The sequence below is a fragment of the Chelonia mydas genome, chromosome 14, assembly GCF_015237465.2.
Source record: "Chelonia mydas isolate rCheMyd1 chromosome 14, rCheMyd1.pri.v2, whole genome shotgun sequence".
Lineage (NCBI taxonomy): Eukaryota > Metazoa > Chordata > Testudines > Cheloniidae > Chelonia > Chelonia mydas.
Window position 1 is genome coordinate 37,112,125 of NC_051254.2, and position 19,277 is coordinate 37,131,401.

The 19,277-nt window shown below is 50.7% G+C and overlaps 4 protein-coding genes and 1 long non-coding RNA gene across 7 annotated transcripts in view; 2 read left to right on the plus strand and 3 right to left on the minus strand.

Moving 5' to 3' along the window:
• Nucleotides 1-11,163, minus strand: part of LOC102939832 (zinc finger protein RFP-like) — a 50,306-nt gene extending 39,143 nt beyond the window's left edge. Inside the window, exons 1-7 of one of the 3 annotated variants that reach the window (XM_037914887.2) lie at nucleotides 10,670-11,163; nucleotides 8,943-9,038; nucleotides 7,534-7,764; nucleotides 7,174-7,196; nucleotides 6,312-6,427; nucleotides 2,796-2,855; nucleotides 135-1,450 (exon numbers count right to left, since the gene is read on the minus strand). In XM_037914887.2, coding sequence (XP_037770815.1) covers nucleotides 936-1,450; nucleotides 2,796-2,855; nucleotides 6,312-6,427; nucleotides 7,174-7,196; nucleotides 7,534-7,764; nucleotides 8,943-9,038; nucleotides 10,670-11,086 — 1,458 coding nt within the window. In that variant the 5' untranslated portion in view covers nucleotides 11,087-11,163 and the 3' untranslated portion in view covers nucleotides 135-935. Of the gene's footprint in view, nucleotides 1-134; nucleotides 1,451-2,795; nucleotides 2,856-6,311; nucleotides 6,428-7,173; nucleotides 7,197-7,533; nucleotides 7,765-8,942; nucleotides 9,039-10,669 lie in introns of those variants that run through there. The other 2 variants (XM_037914888.2, XM_043528190.1) reach the window with 2 other exon arrangements.
• The window catches only part of LOC102936186 (butyrophilin-like protein 2), a 1,677,894-nt gene that overhangs the window by 1,054,868 nt on the left and 603,749 nt on the right, over nucleotides 1-19,277 (minus strand).
• Nucleotides 1-19,277, plus strand: part of LOC114020220 (butyrophilin subfamily 1 member A1) — a 1,361,724-nt gene that overhangs the window by 830,623 nt on the left and 511,824 nt on the right.
• Nucleotides 11,184-19,181, plus strand: LOC122462888. Its single transcript, XR_006285769.1, has 3 exons — nucleotides 11,184-11,249; nucleotides 15,311-15,414; nucleotides 19,031-19,181. It is a non-coding gene; the product is annotated as an uncharacterized LOC122462888 (long non-coding RNA).
• Nucleotides 18,057-19,277, minus strand: part of LOC114020719 (zinc finger protein 585A-like) — a 34,958-nt gene continuing 33,737 nt past the window's right edge. The window contains exon 3 of the mRNA XM_043528083.1: nucleotides 18,057-18,487. Within this exon, the coding sequence (XP_043384018.1) occupies nucleotides 18,411-18,487 (77 nt within the window). The 3' untranslated portion in view covers nucleotides 18,057-18,410. The remainder of the gene's footprint in view (nucleotides 18,488-19,277) is intronic.

Consider the following 19,277-nt stretch of genomic DNA (forward strand, 5'->3'; position numbering starts at 1 on the left):
CCCCCCTGCAGCCCCAGTTTAGGCACCTGTCGGTGAGAGGGGGCAGAGCTTAGGCCACCCCTCCCCCCTTGTCGGCATCTCCCCTTGTCTTGCTTAGATGGCTCCCCACCGAGTGAGCTGGCTTTTGTGAATCGCACTGTAAGGTGATGCCCACGCATTGTCTAGGGGGTTCAGGCCCCTGACTCAGCTTTGCAGAGTGTGATTTTCTGGTTGCCTACAAACTGGGCCCTGTGACGCTCAGCATTGCAACACCAAGTCCCTTCATGGATTGCACGCTGTGCAACCAGTCACCTCTCCGCAGTGCACAGCTGAGCAATTCCAGATTGACATGGGCATGCACAGGACAGAGACAGAGCACAGGCTGGAGAGTAACACATCCCAGTAAAACCCCAAACTCTCCTCCTAGAGGTGCGATATTCCCTGTGGGGTCTAGGGGGACACAACCAAGTCAAGAAGCAAATCCCACGGCTCTGCCCCCGACAACTGCAGCTGGGACATTCAAGTGGAACAAACAAGAAGAATTGTTTGTAATGTTTTATTTACAGTAAGTAACTAAAGGTGGTAAGTAAAAGGAGCCGAGAAGGAGCCTTAATAACCACAGCATGGCAAGGAGATCCCCAGCTACGAGAACAGTTTTCTTAATGGCACCAAAATAGCACCAATGGCCAGGAATTAATACAGGGAATTAATAAATTACAGTCTCACTTTCAGTAACATGTCATAAATCTCTCTGTTCCCTTTCTTTTCATACTCGCCTTTTCTGTTCATTTTTCTAACCCTCACTTTGAATCCGTTTAGTTTCCTGTGTCTCTCCCACTCTCCTCCCCTCCCTGTTACAGATCATCCCCCATGGCTGCTCCATTCCTTCCCCTCATAGAGACTGGGGTCTGTAAGGCTAGAGAGGCTGATTTCCGGTTCCCCCTTTGCTGTGGGTCTCAGGGGCACAGTCGGAGCCGGGATCCCGGCCCCACCCCGAGCCAGGGGCGGATTCTCTCCCCAGGGACGGAGCCCGGCGGGAAAGTGAAGATCGGGGCCTCGTCACCAGCATCGATAAATGTCACCTGCGCGCGGCCACAGTCCAGACAAACCCGGATCCTGCTGGGGGCCCGGCTCCGGGACAGGAGGGTCACAGGGGAGGTGAGAGCCCAGAACTGATCCCCCCACTGCCCCACAGCCCAGATCCCTCGCTCAGGGCTAAGGCTGATCCGTCCCTTCCTCCCCACAGACTCTCTGGCCACCCCCACAGCCCAGCGTTGCCCACCCCCGATCTCCACCTCCCAGCAATGTCTCCCCGAGGTGAATCCCTCACAGCCCAGCACACAGTGCTCAGTGTCAAATCTCTCAGGGTTGTTGGGCAGTCGCTGCCGCATGTCTCCCCATCTCACACTTTTCCCACCCTCAGACTGGACGAGGTGGGGATGAGCCGTGTCTGGATCCAGAGTCACATTCGCTGGGGAGAGAGAATCGGAGCGTGAGGGGCAGAGCTCAGCCCTGGGGGAGGCTGGGGCCATTTCTCACACTCCCCAGCAGCCCTGTTCTGACTGGGACAGGCCTAGATCCCAGGGAGCTGCCTCTGTCCTGGGCACCTGAGACTGAGCAGGGATGTCACTGCACTTCCTCAGTCTCTGTAAGGAGACCCACTTCATTAGTTTCCCATTTGCTTGCATAAGCTTCAGCTCCCACCTACCCCTGTTGATTCTGCTCCATTCCCAGCAGGAGAGACACACCAAGAAAGGTTTTAGTGGGGAGGGAGCAGAGGAAGCAGGTACAGTTTTGAATCCGAGAGGGAACCTCCCTCCCCTAATGCAGCCTGCACTCCAAGGGCTGGGAACAGAGAGGAAGGTGCAGCATTGGGGAAGAGCTGATTAACACCAGAGAGTAGGAGGTGGCATTGGGTGGGGTAGCCCCATCACCAGCCCAGAGAGAAGGGAGGAGCTCCCAGCATCAGAGGAAGAGCATCTTCCTAATCCAGGAAGCAGGGAGCAGCTCCAATGAGAGAGCCCAGCCCTGCCCAGAGGAAAGGCAGGATATTGGAGAAGGGCGATGAGGAGACCCCCCTGCACTGGGATAAAGTAGAGGGATGTGTCAGCCCTCAGGAGAGAGAGCTCTCTTCGGGTGCTGCTCAGGGAGAGTGTTTCTGTTCATTAGCATGGGTATGAATTCAGCACTAAGGTTGGTGTCAGGATTATTTGTGATCCGGCACCTTGGTAGAAGTTGGGGGGGGGGGGTACTAGGTCCCACCACCTGTGGCCCTGCCTTCTCCTTGGCCCTGCCCCACTCTTCATCTTCCCGCTGAGGCCCTGCCCCTGGCCAGGCTGGGAGCCTTGGCCACTATGGAGAGCCCCTGACCCTCCACCTTCCCGTGTCCACTCTCCGGCGTGTACCATTCATGGCAGGTGGAGGGTCCGGGGGGAAGAGGAGCAGGGGTGGGGCCACTGAGAGGGACAAGCACCAGGAAGAAGCTGCACTACACAGGGGGGAGCTGATCAGCCGCCCCTCCATGAAACACAGCCAATGCTGCGATGCTCCACGCCTGCCCAAGGCTTGCAGTTTGGGGGGCCAACACGGCGCCCTGCCCCCAAACTATGCCCATGTTCAAAAGAGGGTGGGCTTGACCCCCTGGGCCCCCATGTTCCAGTGCCCCTGGATCTCCTCGCTGTTTAATGGGTTATTTTTAGGGCTGTGTGCGTCATGGCCACTGTTGATTTGGTTGGTAACTTTCGTTACAATCTCATGAAGATGTTTTCACTGGAATTTTCTCATAATTTAAAGACAATCTCCAGCTGCAAACTCACCCTGTCTGTGTGCTCCTAGGGATTCCCCAATTTGTGTCTCCAGTGCAGACGGCAGAGTGTCTGGCAGGGGAAAGGAGAAAAGAGACGAGATTTCAGGCTTTCTTATTTATAACAGGTTTCAGAGTAGCAGCCGTGTTAGTCTGTATTCGCAAAAAGAAAAGGAGGACTTGTGGCACCTTAGAGACTAACCAATTTATTTGAGCATAAGGTTTCGTGAGCTACAGCTCCCTTCATCGGATGCATTCAGTGAAAAATACAGTGAGGAGATTTATATACACACAGAACATGAAACAATGGGTGTTTATCATGCATACTGTAAGGAGAGTGATCACTTAAGATGAGCTATTACCAGCAGGAGAGTGGGGTGGGGGGAGAGAAAACCTTTTGAAGTGATAATCAAGGTGGGACATTTCCAGCACATTTCAAGGAGTTAACAAGAACGTCTGAGGAACAGTGGGGGCGGGGAGGGGGGGGGGGAGGAATAAACAAGGAGAAATAGTTTTACTTTGTATAATGACTCAGCCACTCCCAGTCTCTATTCAAGCCTAAGTTAATTGTATCCAATTTGCAAATTAATTCCAATTCAGCAGTCTCTCGTTGGAGTCTGTTTTTGAAGTTTTTTTGTTGAAGGATAGCCACTTTTAGGTCAGAAATTGAGTGACCAGAGATATTGAAGTGTTCTCCGACTGGTTTATGAATGTTATAATTCTTGACATCTGATTTATGTCCAGACAGCCCCCCCACCTGAAGCAAATACTCACCAGCAACCACACACCACACAACAGAACCACTAACTACAATACCCACCTGCGGAAGTGAAGAAACAGATTGATAGAGCCAGAAGAGTTCCCAGAAGTCACCTACTACAGGAGAGGCCTAACAAAGAAAATAACAGAACGCCACTAGCCGTCACCTTCAGCCCCCAACTAAAACCCCTCCAACGCATTATTAAGGATCTACAACCTATCCTGAAGGATTACCCAACACTCTCACGAATCTTGGGAGACAGGCCAGTCCTTGCCTACAGACAGCCCCCCAGCCTGAAGCAAATACTCACCAGCAACCACATACCACAGAACAGAACCACTAACCCAGGAACCTATCCTTGCAACAAAGCCTGTTGCCAACTGTGCCCACATATCTATTCAGGGGACACCATCACAGGGCCTAATAACATCAGCCACACTATCAGAGGCTCGTTCACCTGCACATCCACCAATGTGATATATGCCATCATGTGCCAGCAATGCCCCTCTGCCATGTACATTGGTCAAACTGGACAGTCTCTACGTAAAAGAATAAATGGACACAAATCAGACGTCAAGTATCATAACATTCATAAACCAGTCGGAGAACACTTCAATCTCAATAGGACCAACGTCTTTGCAGCCTCACAACCATCCCAGGACACAATCTGCAAGAGAGATTTACATTTCCCCTTCTCATCCCCTCCCACCCTTCAGACTCCAGTTGGTTTGTCTCATTCACTCACGGCCTTTTGTTGTACCCTAGATCCAGAGCATACAAAGACTTTGGCAGAAAAGTAACTTTACCCACTTTGGTCCCTTTGGCCAGGGTCAGGCAGCATCATGTGGTGCGACGGACACTTGACAAAATTACCGGAGTGAGTGACGGACACTGGCGGGGGGTTATGTCATTCAGTCATCATTCAACCCGTAAAATAACACACAATTTTCCACACTGAAAAAACCATAACCTAGCTCGTTAATAAATAATAAACAATAATAATAGTAATAAACTCAACTCACGTTAGTGTTTTTGAATGTACCTCACTGCCGCAGTCAATATTTTTTTTATGGGATGGGGGCATTGAAATAAATATTTATCCTAAAACCATATTTCAGTGCATTGTTGTCACTAGTTTTTTATTTTTCTTGTTTAAATAATATGTCTGATGGGAGGATGAGTGTCTGTGTGTGTGTGTGTGTGTGTGTGTGTCCCACCTCTACACCGCTTACCCCATGTCTCTCCCCTGTCTGTGTCCCTTACATGGGAGATCCCCCATAGTGTCACAGGATGTGGGAAGCAGAGAAGGGGGGGTCTCTCAATGGAGCAGGGTTTCCCTTCTCTTCACTGTGACCAGGGCACCCCTCTCCGGGCAGGGGTTATCCCAGGGTGGGTGGGAACCTCCTCTGCCTCCTGACCAGGACATAGGGACAAGCTCTGGCTCTGGCTGTGAGGGGAGGCACTGAAGGGCAGGAGCTAGGCTGAGGGGGGCTGTGCAGTGGGTTCGGCACTGAGGGGCTGGAGGGAGCTCTGTGAGGGGGGCTGTGCAGTGGGGGGCGACACTGAAGGGCTGGAGCTAGGCTGAGGGAGGCTGTGCAGTGCAGGGTGGCACCGAGGGGCTGGAGGGAGCTCGGCTAAGGGGGCCTGTGCAGTGGGGGGCAGCACTGAAGGGCTGGAGCCAGGCTGAGGGGGGCTGTGCAGTGGGGTGAGGCACTGAAGGGCTGGAGCTAGGCTGAGGGGGGCTGAGCATCCAGCCACAGAGAAGTTAGCAAAGTCCAATACCCCTTGTGTGGAGACAAGGGTCAAAGTGGCGCGTGCGTAATCAGTGGTAATAAACCAATCAGAGAAGAGAACAATAACATGAAAATAACTTGAACAAAAAAAGCCCTGCCAATGATATGTTCATGCATGTGTAGTGTCTGACCTATATAAGGTACTTTATTTTCATACCACTCAAAGGTGATTGGAAAAGAACTAGTAAATATGCAATTTGGATATTTATAATATGTCAGACATTGTAAGGGGTAATCAGAGCTTCCTAGGAGAAATCCCCCATGACCTACCTATGGCCCGGGAGACGGGAACTGACCAGCACTTCTTTCTATATGCAATGGCTAGTAGCAAATATCCCAATGGCTGGTGATGGGGCACTAGACGGGGAGGGCTCTGAGTGAGAGAGAAATCTTTCCCAGGTGCCTGGCTGTAGGGTCTTGCTGAAATGCTCAGTGTCCAGCTGACCACAATATTTGGGATAGGGAAGGAATTTTCCACCAAGTCAAATTGCCAGAGACCCTGGGGATTTTTTTTGTTTTTTGTCTTTTGCCTTCCTCTGCCATATGGGGCACATATCATTTACCGATGTTAAACTAGAAGAAATGGTGGATTCTCTGTAACTTGAAGTCTTTAAATCATTATATGAGGGCTTCAGCAATTCAGCCAGAGTTTACGGGTAAATTTCAGGAGTGGGTGGGGAGGTTCTGTGGCCTACAATGTGCAGGAGGTCAGAGTAGATGGATCATGATGGTCCCTTCTGACCTTAAAGTCTATGAGTCATTTCTTACTTTGTAACTGTAATTGAAAAGCATGTTTCTGGTGCAAACAAAGGTTTGAATTAATCAGCCTGAGTGTCTTGGACACAAATGTCTGGCCATCTCACCCAACAATTAAATAGAAGCATCATCTAAGTGTGAACCAATTGACCAGCACCATTCTCTTCCCACAGTCTCAGAGGCTCTTCCCAATTTCCATTCCTAGATCCATTTTAGGTACCTTTGAATTTCCTCAGAGTCTCCGTTAGCACAATAGTTTTCTGGGAGAAATCGCTGACTCGCTCTTCCAGTTCAGGAGAAATCTCCTCTGGCTGCTGGAACTTCCCCTTCTCACACCTGGAGAGAAACAATTTCATGTGATTATATTTCATTGTGTGACTCATTATAAATTCTGGCTAGTGAGTCGCTGCTCTAATATGCCTGGAGTTAGAATTCCTCGACTTCTCCCAGCCTCAGAACAAGTGCAACACAGCCCATGGCCATACAATCTTCCCTTCAAAGGTCTCATTAATATTCTTCAGCTCTGGTCTGAAGAGATCAGCTCTGGGGACAAAAGGGGAATTGAGTCTCCATGGCCAATTCACTCCTTGGCCTCCATTCTCTGAGGGACAGGATGTTCCTATGTAAAGTGCTGTAGAAATCTGTCCACTAGGAACTAGACTGAGACTAGACTGGGAACTCCCCCCTCCCCAGCTCATTCCACACAGGTCTCCTAACAACCCTCAGGCTGGGAAAGACTCAGGTGGGAAAGACTCTTGACCACTGCTGCCCTGGGCTGAATGGTAACCAGGGCCCCAGAAGTGATAGGCCCATATTCCATCCCCACAATCCTGAGGCAGCCAGTCACTCAGGGATGTGACATCTCGAGGAAACACTTGAGGTCAGTCTTTCCCACTGAATGGAGAATTCCAGAGTCTTCTGTACCAGGGTGAGAACCTCAAGATTAAGTTTATCTGAGAGATTTGTATCCAAAATGTGACCTTCCCAACATACGTTGCTGTGGAGATCGGTGCTAACATCATCTCCATGCTCTTTCCCAGCATTGCCAAGTACGTGTGGGAGTGAGAGAGAGAGCCACGTACCTACTCAAGGTGCTTCTGACATCCTAGAGGGGAGAGAGAGGAGAGAGAGAAATTAAAAAAATCTCAGATTAAAAAACCCCACCTGAAACACACTTGGGATTCCAGGAAAGGGATTTTGCAAATACAGGGAAAATCAGCCCTGCCCTGACCCCGGGGCCATCGTTTCACTGAACTAATGGGGCTTTTCCTTCTCTAATATCAATGTGTCTGTGAGTCTGCAAAGAACAATAGTTATTCACATTTCAGCAATGCACACATTGAGTTACACTGAGATCTCTGACTGCTGGACCCCGGTGCCCGTACTTCAGGAGCTGTCCTGTCCCTGTGTTGGGATTTGGGATGTTTCTAGCTCAGTCTCACCTGCAGGAATCCACTTGCTGGCTTCTGACACTTCCCCTCCATCTCACGGATCAGCTCACTGAGATGGGAAATCCCCTCTGAGAGTTTGGTGATATTTTCATTCTGTATCTTCACAATCTCCTTGTCCAGCTTTTCCAGCTGGGCCAGCAGGAGTCGCTCTTGTTCCTCCAAGAGCTGCCGCAGTTGCTGAAATTCAGACACAATCTTCTGCCTCTCGGTTTCTGTCTGTTTCTAGAAGAAATAAGGAAAGGGCTGGTTAGGAACATGGATGGAGCGTGATGCCCTTTCATACAGTCTTACAAGAGAGAGTTTCTTTACAATCTCTAACACATCTGTGCAGAGACCAGGCCATGAGCCGTCAGGCCTAGTGCTCAGAGCTGCAGTCAGAAGGCAGGAACTACAGCTGAAGTCAGAGCTGGAGTCAAAGTCAGGATCTCACCAAGCGTTGGGGCTACAGTCGAGCTCAGAAGTCACGCCAAAGGCTGAGCCAGAATCAGTGTCTGGAGTCACACGGGGGATCAGGACTGGAGTCGGAGTCAGGCAGCCACGCGAAGGGTCAAACCAAAGTCAGACAGCAGTACTGCAGGTCAAACCTGAGTCAGGAACAACGCCAGGGCCCAGCCAGAGTCAGGGTCCAGTCCAGCAGCAGATCGGGAGTTCACTCAGTTGTTTGGACAACTTCCCGTGACTCCTGCTGGCGTAATTCATGCAGCCGAACGTCTGCTCCAATCAGGAGCTTCGTAGGCAGATCCGCTGGTGGGCCAGAGTTCCACTAGCCCCTCCCCCGCGGCTCTGGAGAGTGGTCGGGTTGTAATGAGAGTCTCTTTTCAGAGTAACAGCCGTGTTAGTCTGTATTCGCAAAAAGAAAAGGAGGACTTGTGGCACCTTAGAGACTAACCAATTTATTTGAGCATGAGCTTTCGTGAGCTACAGCTCACTTCATCGGATGCATCCGATGAAGTGAGCTGTAGCTCACGAAAGCTCATGCTCAAATGAGAGTCTCTGTGGACTGAGGTTCCAAACCCACCATTCTTCACATCCTGACACTTGACTATACACTGTGATCACAAAGGAGAGGATTTTCTTACAGCTTCCCATTTGGGCCCAATCTCTCTGCAAGGGCTGTCTCCATGTCTACCGGGATATAGTCAGTGCGGTTTGGGAGAAATTTTGTGAAAGCCACAAGGAGTAGTAATTAACTCATTAACGAAAATGCATCTTAGATCCTGCAGAAGACGCTGTTGTCCTTCTCCAGGGAGAGAACATTTGTGATATGCACATCTGCGCGCACACACACACACACACAGTATCCCAAGATCATGGAGAAACACACACAAGCCCACAGAGAAATCTACCAATAAACATCCCTCCCAGCTCCATGTCCCAGCAGGCGAAGAACAGGCACCGACCAGATACTCCTGGCTTCTCTTCTCTCCAGTCACTTTCAATCCCAGCAGCTTTTCTCTCTCTTCCCTCAGAGTCTTCAAATGGGCTTGTATTTTTTCCTGAGAAACAGAAATGATTTGGTGGGTTTATTTTGAGGGTTGTAGGGGGTGGATGACGTGTTTTCCCACCCAAAATTCAAGATAACAGTCAGTCTTCCTAGATAGACTAGGTGGGTAAGGTAATATCTTCTGCTGGCCCAGCTCCTGTTGGTAAGAGAGCCAAGCTTTTGAGCTTACACACAACTCAGCTCTGGGGAACGTACTCTTTCCTAGGCCTGAAGAAGAGCTCTGTATAAGCTTGAAAGCTTGTTGTTCACCCACAGAAACTGGCCATGAGCAGATATTACTTCACCTACCTTGTCTCTCTAATATCCCGGGACCAACAACAATACTGTGTACAACAGTGAGTCTTTCTAGAGGTAGGACATCAGAGACACCAAGGAAATGAAAGCTTATTTATGGAAATTGGCCGTGTTTTGTATTCAGGTTGTTTGAAGTTTTTACATCCACTTTCTCCACTGAGTGGAACCAGTGGAAAACTGGTGTCCCATGGCGGTGAATCTATAAAGCTGTTTTTGAGAAGATTTAACAAACAGTGATACCAATCCCAGAAGCCACCGGGGGCAGCCCTGTCGGCCGGGATGCTCAATGGAGTCCAACTCCATTGACTTTCAGCCCTGTACCCCTGGGGATGGGACGGGTTGGACAGCACTGATCTACGGACTAGGGCAAACCCCATTAGATGTGTTGATTTGTGTTAGGAACAGCTGGCGTTTGCCCTAGTGCTGTTCTAGCCCCTTTCCCTCGCAATGGCCTCTGGGTAGCGACCCCAAAGTCCCTAGCAAAGACCCCAGAAGCGGTGGATTCTGGCAGATTTCAAAGGGCTGCCTGGTGGGACTAACGGAACCACGCTGGCTGGTCCTTGCCCATGAACACACGAGAACAGGTCAGAGTGGCACGGGTCCGCCCGGCCCAGGGGTTAGTTTTGCTGAAGATAAGCCTGATCCCAGTGGCATGTGGCATGGACCTGCGCTGACTGGAGCCCTTGTGGGTGTGGACTGAAGGTGCTTGGGGTCCCACACCATGTTCAGCCCAGTGATCTCCTCTAGTGCAGGCCGGCAGCATCTGAATTTAACCCTCATGGAGCAGCACAGGAGTTCAGAATCGCAGTGGGAAACCTCTCCCTGCCGGGCCTAGGACCTCTATCAAGGAGTCTTTTCCTCCTACTGTCTGCACTTCATCACTGCTCAGTGCTGCTGAAAGGGGCAGAGTAGCTAGTGGTTAGGGCACTGAACTGGGCCTTGGAAAACCAGGTTTTTATATCCAGCTCTGCCACCGATCTACAGAGTCACCTTGGACAAGTTACTTCCCTTCACTGTGCCTCAGTTTCCTCTCCCACCCTTTGTCTGTCTTGTCCAGTTAGACTGTAAATGACTCGGGGCAGGGATTGTCCCTCACTGGGTTTTGTGCAAGGCCCCCACATTCGAGGTCAGATCTCATCTGGGGTCTCTAGGGGATGCAAATAACAATAAACACTGTCATACAACCAGTAGTACCAGCCACAGCTTGTAACTCCCCCAATCAGCTTTCATGCAGTGAAGGCTACACACAGCTGAATGACAGGGTTACACCATTAACCTGTAATTAACATCCCAAGTTATTACCCATTAGACTGGGCAGCAACTCCCTACCTTGTACTCCTGGGCAGCTTCCTGTATGGGAACCACCCTGTGAGCGCGGTGAGCCCGGGATCTGTCGCACACCACACAGATGGGGGTTTGATCCTCTTCACAGAACAGTTTCAGAGCCTCCTGGTGTTCCCCACACACCCCGCCCCCTCCTGCTCCCTTCGCTGCCTGGAAACTCAGCCGCTTGGCGATTTCTAGGATATTTGCCAGCTGCCTGTTGGGCCTGAGGTTTCTCTGTTGCACAGTTTCTCTGCACTGAGGGCAGGAGGCAGCTGTGTCGGGTCCCTCCCAGCACTGGGCGATGCAGGCTCGGCAGAAATTGTGCCCACACTCCAGAGTGACAGGGTCTGTGAAATACTCCAGACAGACGGGACATGTCGCTTCCTCCTGGAGACTTTCCACGGGGCTCGCTGCAGCCATGGCTCCCTCCGGGCAGTGGGACAGGCTTTGTTTCCATTTCCTGAGTTCACACTATGCCCTGCCTGCAGCAGCAAGGCGGAGTTTCCTTGCTGAGCAGGAAGAACCCAACCAATTTCACCCCGGGAGGCTTTAGTGAAAAAATGAACAGTCACACCCCTGACAGGTAACTTTCAGTGAAATTAGCCTGTAATTAAAACCCCAAAGGGCTCCCGGCCTGCAATCAGCCCCTGTGCTGGTGTGGAGGGTCACTGAGGCATCCCCCTGTGAGGATGAACCTGGAGGAGCAGCAGCTGTGTGTCTAAGGAGTGATAGTCAGGCTTGGCAGACATTTTTTATAATATAAAATTTTGACAGATAATGTTTATTTTAAGCAATTTTTATATTTATTGATTTAAACTTTCACTGTTGCACAACAATCTGGGTTTTAAGCATTTCATTCCAATTTAAATTTTCACAGTTGTGGGAAATTCTGGGGGGATCAGACAATATTTTGGTCAGGCCAGAACTAATTAATGACACTTGACACTGAGATTCAAAAAGTTGAAGCTTTAGAACTGTTAAAATTGTCTGTGAGCAGGTAAGTCTCCTCTCTCCCCCAGCAGCTCCCCCAGGGCAATGACCCAGTGCGTCCCCCACCATCACACGGACCGAGGCTGAGAGTCCATCTGAGGGCGGCTCAGGGGCCTGTGGAATGTGCTGGGATCTCAGCCTGGGCCCTAGTGGGACAAGTGACCCTGTAACACAACCAGACCCAGCAAGGCCTGCTCCCATTTTCTCCCAGTTTGTCAGTCCCAGCAGAGAGACCAGGGACTGCAGGGAGACCAAGCTCCCGTCCCCCAGGTGAGGGCCAGGGCCCAATGGCCAAGGGCAGCCGGTGTGAGGGGAGCTCGCACTAGGGGCCTTCAGGGTACGTGGTGTGGGATAAACAGAGACCTCTCAGGCCATTTGCCCATTGCGGCTGCAGGAGGGGATGTGGGGACAGACTGAGGAGGCCTGGGGCAGTCTGGGAAGCCGCCATCGGGGACACGGAGAGGGAACTCAGCTGTGGCGGGGAAGCCGTGCTGTGCAGAGATGCTGCTGCGGATGCAGCTAGTTACCCGGGTCCAGCGCTGCAGCAGGTTAACAACGTGGTTACTAGACGTTGCAGCTCAGCGGAGTGAAGTGCTGCCCTTTTGCTGTCTGTGCGCGGCTTGAGATCTGCAGGCATCCCTCAAACACCTTTCCCCTGCTGCTGTCTCAGGTACCCGGGTCTTCACTCAGCATTGCAGAGCAGAGCAGATTCAGTGCTTTGGTACAGGGTTACGGAAAGGAAAGAGACTGGAATGGTACATATAGTACCTGTAATTTCTCTCCCCTGGCTGTCAGATGCACCGTGTGCAGCTGGTTACTTAGAGACATTCAGTCAGACAGCTGGGGTGGCCTTTTTCTGCTCTGCCTCTTTTGCAGTAAATGGTGGCTGTAACTTTCCCCACTCCGGTCCCTTTGGCATCACTGGGACGCTGAGACCTTTCAGGATCAGGACACTGAATCGTAAGCTTTCCGGGTCTATTTGCTCAGCGTCTGCTTAGAGCTCAGCACCCTGGGGCCCTCGTCCTCCACAGACTGTAATGCGAAGAGACACACAGGCATTGTATAGATGGGGAAACTGAGGCAGGGAGAGGGCTGGTTCAATGGGCCCCCTATTCAGTGGCTGCAAGGGCCAATGCAGACCATAGCAGCAGCTTGGCGAGTCCTGAGCTCCAGCCAGAGCTGCATCCCTGGTTTAATGGTCCTAAGGGGCTTTGCCAGGGTGCAGAGTACAAGAGGTGCAGCTTCACCCTGGCCACACCCCTCTATCCCTTTCTGCCCCTTCCTCCTCCAGCCTGTCCATGCTCCATCCCCACTCCCTCCCGCCCCTCCCAGGAGCACTCCCTGTGCCTGCAGCTGCTGGGGAGGAGGCACAAACAGCCACTCTAGCCGGCATAGGAGCCAGAGCACAATGATGGGCTGGGTCCAAATCGCAAGAATGTCTTTTGATTTAGGGTCCAAATTTGGGGACTGAGCTAAGTGCTGAGGGGCTGGTTCTCCAAGGGGCTGGGCACCGGCAGCGCCCACTGACTCTGGCTGCAGCTGCGAATGCGGGTGGAACACGTGCCCTGAAGTCCTGTATTTCGAGGAGATAAACCGAGACACCCCAAATTAGGCCACTGTTGTAAATTTAGGCCTTACCGACTTGCCCATTAACAGCAGGACGTGGGCTAAGTCTCATTGTAAGTCACTGTTTATACTAGGTCACTGCTCGGTCCCACGTTTGTAAGCAGCAGAGGTGCTGACCTCATGGGTCCTCCAGAGCTCAAACCCCCACGGAAAAAATACAGGGGGAGCTCAGCACCCACCAGCCACAGCTGTTCTGCGGGGCTGCCAGTGAGCTGTTTGGTGGCTGGGGGAGGTGCCTGGGGGAGGGTGGAGAGCAGCGAGCTGCAGATTGGCTGCGGCTTCGGGGAGGGGTTGGAGCAGGGGTTGGAAGAGGCAGACAGAGGGCAAGGCCTTAGGGGAGGAGGCAGAGTGGGGGTGGGAAGAGGGGGAGCGAGGGCAGGGCCTCAGGGATGGGCATAGTGGGGGTGTGGCCTCAGGGCGGAGTGGGGGTGAAGCACCCCCAGGGAAAAATAAAAGTCAGCGCCGATGGTAAGCAGAGAGCTAGCAGTGTAAGGCCCATATTATATCCCCAGTGTCTCCAGGCAGCCAGTCCCCCAGGCATGTAACAAGTTCATAATCTTTCGCACGGGATGGGTAAACCCACCGTTTTGTTCACAGGGCGAGAACCTCAAGGTTAACTTGAACAAAGTGAAAGTAGCGGAAATGTGGCTCCTGTCCACACTGTGCTGAGGTGCCCTGGGGAGACGTGGCTTTCACCTGGTGGCCACGCCCCTGCCCAGGCTCAAGAAGTGTGAGGGGGAGTGAGAAGGAGCCACGTGCCTGGTCGAGGTGCCTCTGACGTCCTAGAGGGGGAAAAGAGAGAAAAGAGCGCTCGGTCTAATATGTCTCACAGTGGGGCCCCTGGTGGGGCTGTCGGACTCTGGGATACAGGGCGATGGCTCTGTGCATGTTAAGTTTATATCCTCCTTTCAGCAAATGCAGAATGGGGGAAGGGATCAGAGTTTGCAGCAATATCAGGGGATGAGATTTCAGCAAACCATGTGCTGGCAGTTGCAGAATCCAATCCGTGAAAGGCCCCAGCCCAGCAGACCACCTGGATACATGTGTTATCAGTGCAGTTCTCAGCACACTGGGGAGTTCTGCATAAAAATGGCTGGCTGGGTCTGGCCCACTGAACTCAAGGCCAGCACCAGCCTCTGACGGCCCTGACAACGCTGAGTGCAGGAATGAGAATCAGCCAGTGGCTCCCTAAGGGGTCTGAGGATAAACCAACCTGTCCTGGGAATGGAAAGGGGGAGGCAGCCAAAGACTATTCAGAGACAGTAAATACTGCAGGGAAAGAATTAGGGAACACAAGCAAACCAGAGAAACGGTAACCGGCAGGCATCAACAAGGATCAGAACGGATTTTACAAACACCGGAAATCTAGACCCTGCCGTGGCCCCAAAGCCATGGATTCTCTGAGCAAATGGGGCTTTTTTCATCTCTAACATCCGCACATCTGTAACTCTGCTAAGAACAATAATAATTCCCGTCTCTGCCATGCACACACCGAGTTACGCTGTGATCTCTGAGTGCCGGACTCCAGTGCCCAGGATTCAGGAGCTGTCCTGTCTCTGTGCAGGGGTCTGGGTGGCTGGAACAGTCTCACCTGCAGAAGTTCACTCACTGGCTGCTGGCCCTGGCCCTCCAGCTCACTGATCAGCTTGTTGAGACAAGATATTGGTTTGGAAAAGTTGGTGGCATTTTCACTTAATTTCTTCCCAATCTCCCTGTCCAGTTCCCCAAGCTGGTCCAGCAGGAATTGCTCTTGGTCCTGGTTTCAGAGTAACAGCCGTGTTAGTCTGTATTCGCAAAAAGAAAAGGAGTACTTGTGGCACCTTAGAGACTAACCAATTTATTTGAGCATAAGCATGCATCCGATGAAGTGAGCTGTAGCTCACGAAAGCTTATGCTCAAATAAATTGGTTAGTCTCTAAGGTGCCACAAGTACTCCTTTTCCTCTTGGTCCTGGATATTCCAGCCCAGAGAGTCAAAATGAGAAACAATTTCCTGCCTCTAAGCTTCTGTCGTTCCCTGTGATGGCAGGTCACGGACATGTGGAGACTCATGGGCCATTTCATCACCCTCCTCCTCCCCTAGCGCGTACATAGCACTTCTCATCTGTAGAGCTCAAGCACTTTACAGTGAAGGTCAGTGACGTTCTCCCCATTTCACAGATGGGAAACTGAGGCACGGCGCAGTGAAGACCCAGATCCCCAGTGGGACTTAGGTGGCTAAAGCCCAGGTTTCAACCCCTGAGTCCCAGAATTAGGTGCCACTGAAATCCAGAAAACCTCTGTCTGGCTGCCCCTAACTCTGCAGGGGCCTCAACTCACTCAGCACCATTTCGATGGGAAAATTTCCCAAGGTTCCTGAATTTCTGCTTCTGGGCCTGGGCCCTGCTGCCTCCTTCTCGGCGTCCAGACACCTGCCTCTCACCTAAACCCCAGAAGGAGCCTCCAAGCAGAAGGCCGGCAGTGGAAAGCCTCTCTTGCCTGTGGGGCCCAATCCTGTAGCAGTGCACTGAGCACCCCTTTTGGATCAGGGCTCAGACAAAACCCAGGGGAGGTGCTGGCAGAGGCTCCTTTATAACATAGAGCCCAGTGGTTAGGGCACTCGCCTGGCATATGGGAGACTCAAGTTCTACTCCCTGCTCTGCCTGACGGGGGGGAAGGGTTTGAACACAGGTCTCCCACGGCTCAGGTGACTGCCCTAACCACAGGGGTCTGGGATATTCTGATGTGAGGCTCCCACAATCTTTTCTGATCAAGCTGCTTCACATTGGCTAAATAATTAAATAGCCCCTGACTCAGAGCGAGGGGGTGACAATGAGTCTATAGCAGGGGTGGGCAAACTTTTTGGCCTGAGGGCCACACATGTATGGAGGGACAGGTAGGGAAGGCTGGGGGAGGCTGTGCTTCCCCAGCCAGGCGTGACCCGGCCCCTGCCCCCTATCCAACCCCGCCCCTCTCCCTGCCCCTTGATTGACCCCCGGATCTCCCACCTCCTGTCCACTCCCCTTGCCCCCTGACTGCCCCCTGGGACCGCCACCCCCATACAAACCCCTGCTCCCTGACTGCCCCCCTGGGACCCCCAACCCCATCTAACCCCCCCTGCTCCCTGCCATGCCCTGGGAGCCCGCCCCCATCCAACTATCCAAATTTTGTTTCTGGTTTTCATGTTGCAATTTTAGTTTTTCCAATTCCTGTTCCAAATTTTCCTTTTCATACTCACAGGCATGGTGCTTTTCTGTGAGCTTATTTACAGCCTGAGACATAGCACAGGTGACTCGTGCTGCTGTTTGGACTTTCTTGGGAAAATAGCCCTGTTGATTCCCCAACAAGAAGTTGTCCAAACCTTTCTTGTGCAGTGTAGAGACTGCAGCAGTCACACATGGATCAGACCCCAAGCTTTTAAACACCTGTCTTAACAAGCACTCATCAACCATAGCTGGAGGCCTCAGGGTGTCCCCCTTCTTCTCAGGAGTAAACCCACCTTGCTCGCACTTGCAGAACATCATAGACTTGAAGATAGCACGAATTCAACTCCATGTGCCTATGTATTTCCCTCTCTCCCAATAATCTGATCCCAATCTGATCCAATCCTCAATTCCTCGGCCACTGAGTCTAATACCTTAAGACAAGAATTTAGTTTATCCAACCAGTTCAGAAACAGTTGACTTAGTCACTGGCACGGTCACCATCCTCGGCTACAAAATATTGAAATGGATCTTTAACGACTGACAGCTGGGCAGAATGTTCCCGGTACTCGTCAACAGGTCAGAATCAGTAGACTCCATGCAAAACAGTTTATTTGAGAAAGAATCACAGACACAGTATAAGGTTATCTAATACACGTCTCCCTAGTGAGCCTCAATTCCCCAAGCACAAACCCTCAGTATTTATACTGGCCCCACGCAGTATTCTGATTGGCTAGCAAAGCGGGTATAACTATCAATCTAGATGAGGATTTATCTCTTTCATTGTCTTCTATTCTCAGTCACCTGATCTATCAAGGATTCCCCCGAGGCAGTGGTTTTCAAAGGAGTCATATGCCCTGTGGACATTTTATTACTAATTTTCTCCTAATTAATACTTTGGAAGGGACTGCAGAAGGGGTACCCACCAGACATCACCCCACGTTGGTGCTCTCATCAATCATTCACTCAAGCTGTCAGTTAAATGCCTTCCAAAGGGGTCATTTTGCCCCAGGTCAGCTTGTGCCAAGCTCACTGATCTTGTGTCTATACATTTTCTTTACCTAGTGAGCCAGCATATTGACTGACAAAGGTCGGTAACAGAACAGATACGCAGAATAGAGAATTTCCACTTTAACTGTTTGAAACTAAGGAGGCCCTGCTCCCAGAATCCTCTAGCAAATTCAAACAGGTCAAGCCGTACCACATTCATGTTCACCACATTCATTAATAAGAAGCACAATAATTCATAATAATTCAGCACCGTCCCAACACCCTGGACAGTGAATCTCCTTGTTTCCACCCCTGTCTCAGTGCGAGGGAGTCGTGCTTCTGCTTCAATGGGTGTCAGTTCCCTGTCACTCCCAGCCTTTTACCTCCCCACAAAAACTCATCAGGGCTCTGCCAGTCCTAACTTTGCCTTGCAGATTAACACTGGGCGCAACCTTGTCTCCAGCCCCTCTGACGTGTCCTTCTGTAGTGGCCACCCCCTCTCCACTGGACACTCAGACATTCCCAGGTAGGCCATCGGGACGACACCAGCTTCTTTGATTCAACTGAGGGTCAGCGCCAACAGAACATCACAGCACTGAGATGTATTTTTAGTGAAAACAAACAGGAGTTTATTAGCTAAGATTGAAGAGATAGTGAGCGAAGCAATAAGACCAACAGGTTACACACCAATCATCAGGTATAACAGGATTCAGATAGGCCAAGTTTAACTTTAACAGGTAAAATCCATGGCTAAAGCATTCTCCCAGGGCCACCAGCCACCACTGATGAAACCCCCTTTTCATGAATGCAAAGCATGCTCTCCTTTTGGCTTCCTGAAGGACTGCAGGGTGCGGTTCTTGTCCCCCAGTTATAGTCCAGTAAACCGCTGACGTGGTCCCCCCACCATGGCCTGTTCTCCAGTGTGCTCTTTCTCTTGGTCCTATATTCCAGTGGCTCTCAGCCTTTCCCCACCATGGCACCTCTTTCAGGAGTCTGATCTGTCTTGCCTCCTTGGCTCACTGAAAAATGACGTGCTTCCAAAATCCAACAGAAAAAGACAAAAGTGTCACAGCTACTATTAGTGAAAAATTACTTCCTTTCTCTTTTTTATCATGTAATTTTAACAAAGAAATCAATTGGAATTAGGGATTTCAAGTGATTTAAAAAATTAATCCTGATTAATCACATGATTATTTCAACTGTTAAACAATAATAGAATACCATTTCTCTAAATATTTTTGGATGTTGTCTCCATTTGCAAATATATTGATTTGAATTACAACACAGAATACAAAGTCTGCAGTGCTCACTTTATTTTTTATTACGAGTATTTGCCTGTAACCCCCCCGCAAAAGAAATAGTATTTTTCAATTCACCTATTACAAGTAGTGTAGCTCAATCCCTTTATCATGAAAGTTGAACTTACAAATGTAGAATTATGTAAAAAATACCTGCATTCAAAAAATAAATAAATAAATTAAATAAAACAATGTACAATTTCAGAGCCTGTAAGTCCACTCAGTTCTACTTCTTGTTCAGCCAATCGCTTAGACAAACAAGTTTGTTTCCATTTGCAGGAGGTAATGCGGCAAGTGAGACGAGGCAATCTGATGACACTGTTGCAGCCGGACTCGCAAGATATTTACATGCCAGATACGCTAAAGATTCCTCTGTCCCTTCATGCTTCAACCACCATTGCTTAATATCCCTTCCCCTGGCCTGTTATACCTGCTGCCCATGCTCAGACCAGAGCTGATCATTCTTCAGCTTTTTAGCCTCTTCTAGGGTCTGTGGGGAAAATTTTTCATCTGCCAGTAGGGTTGC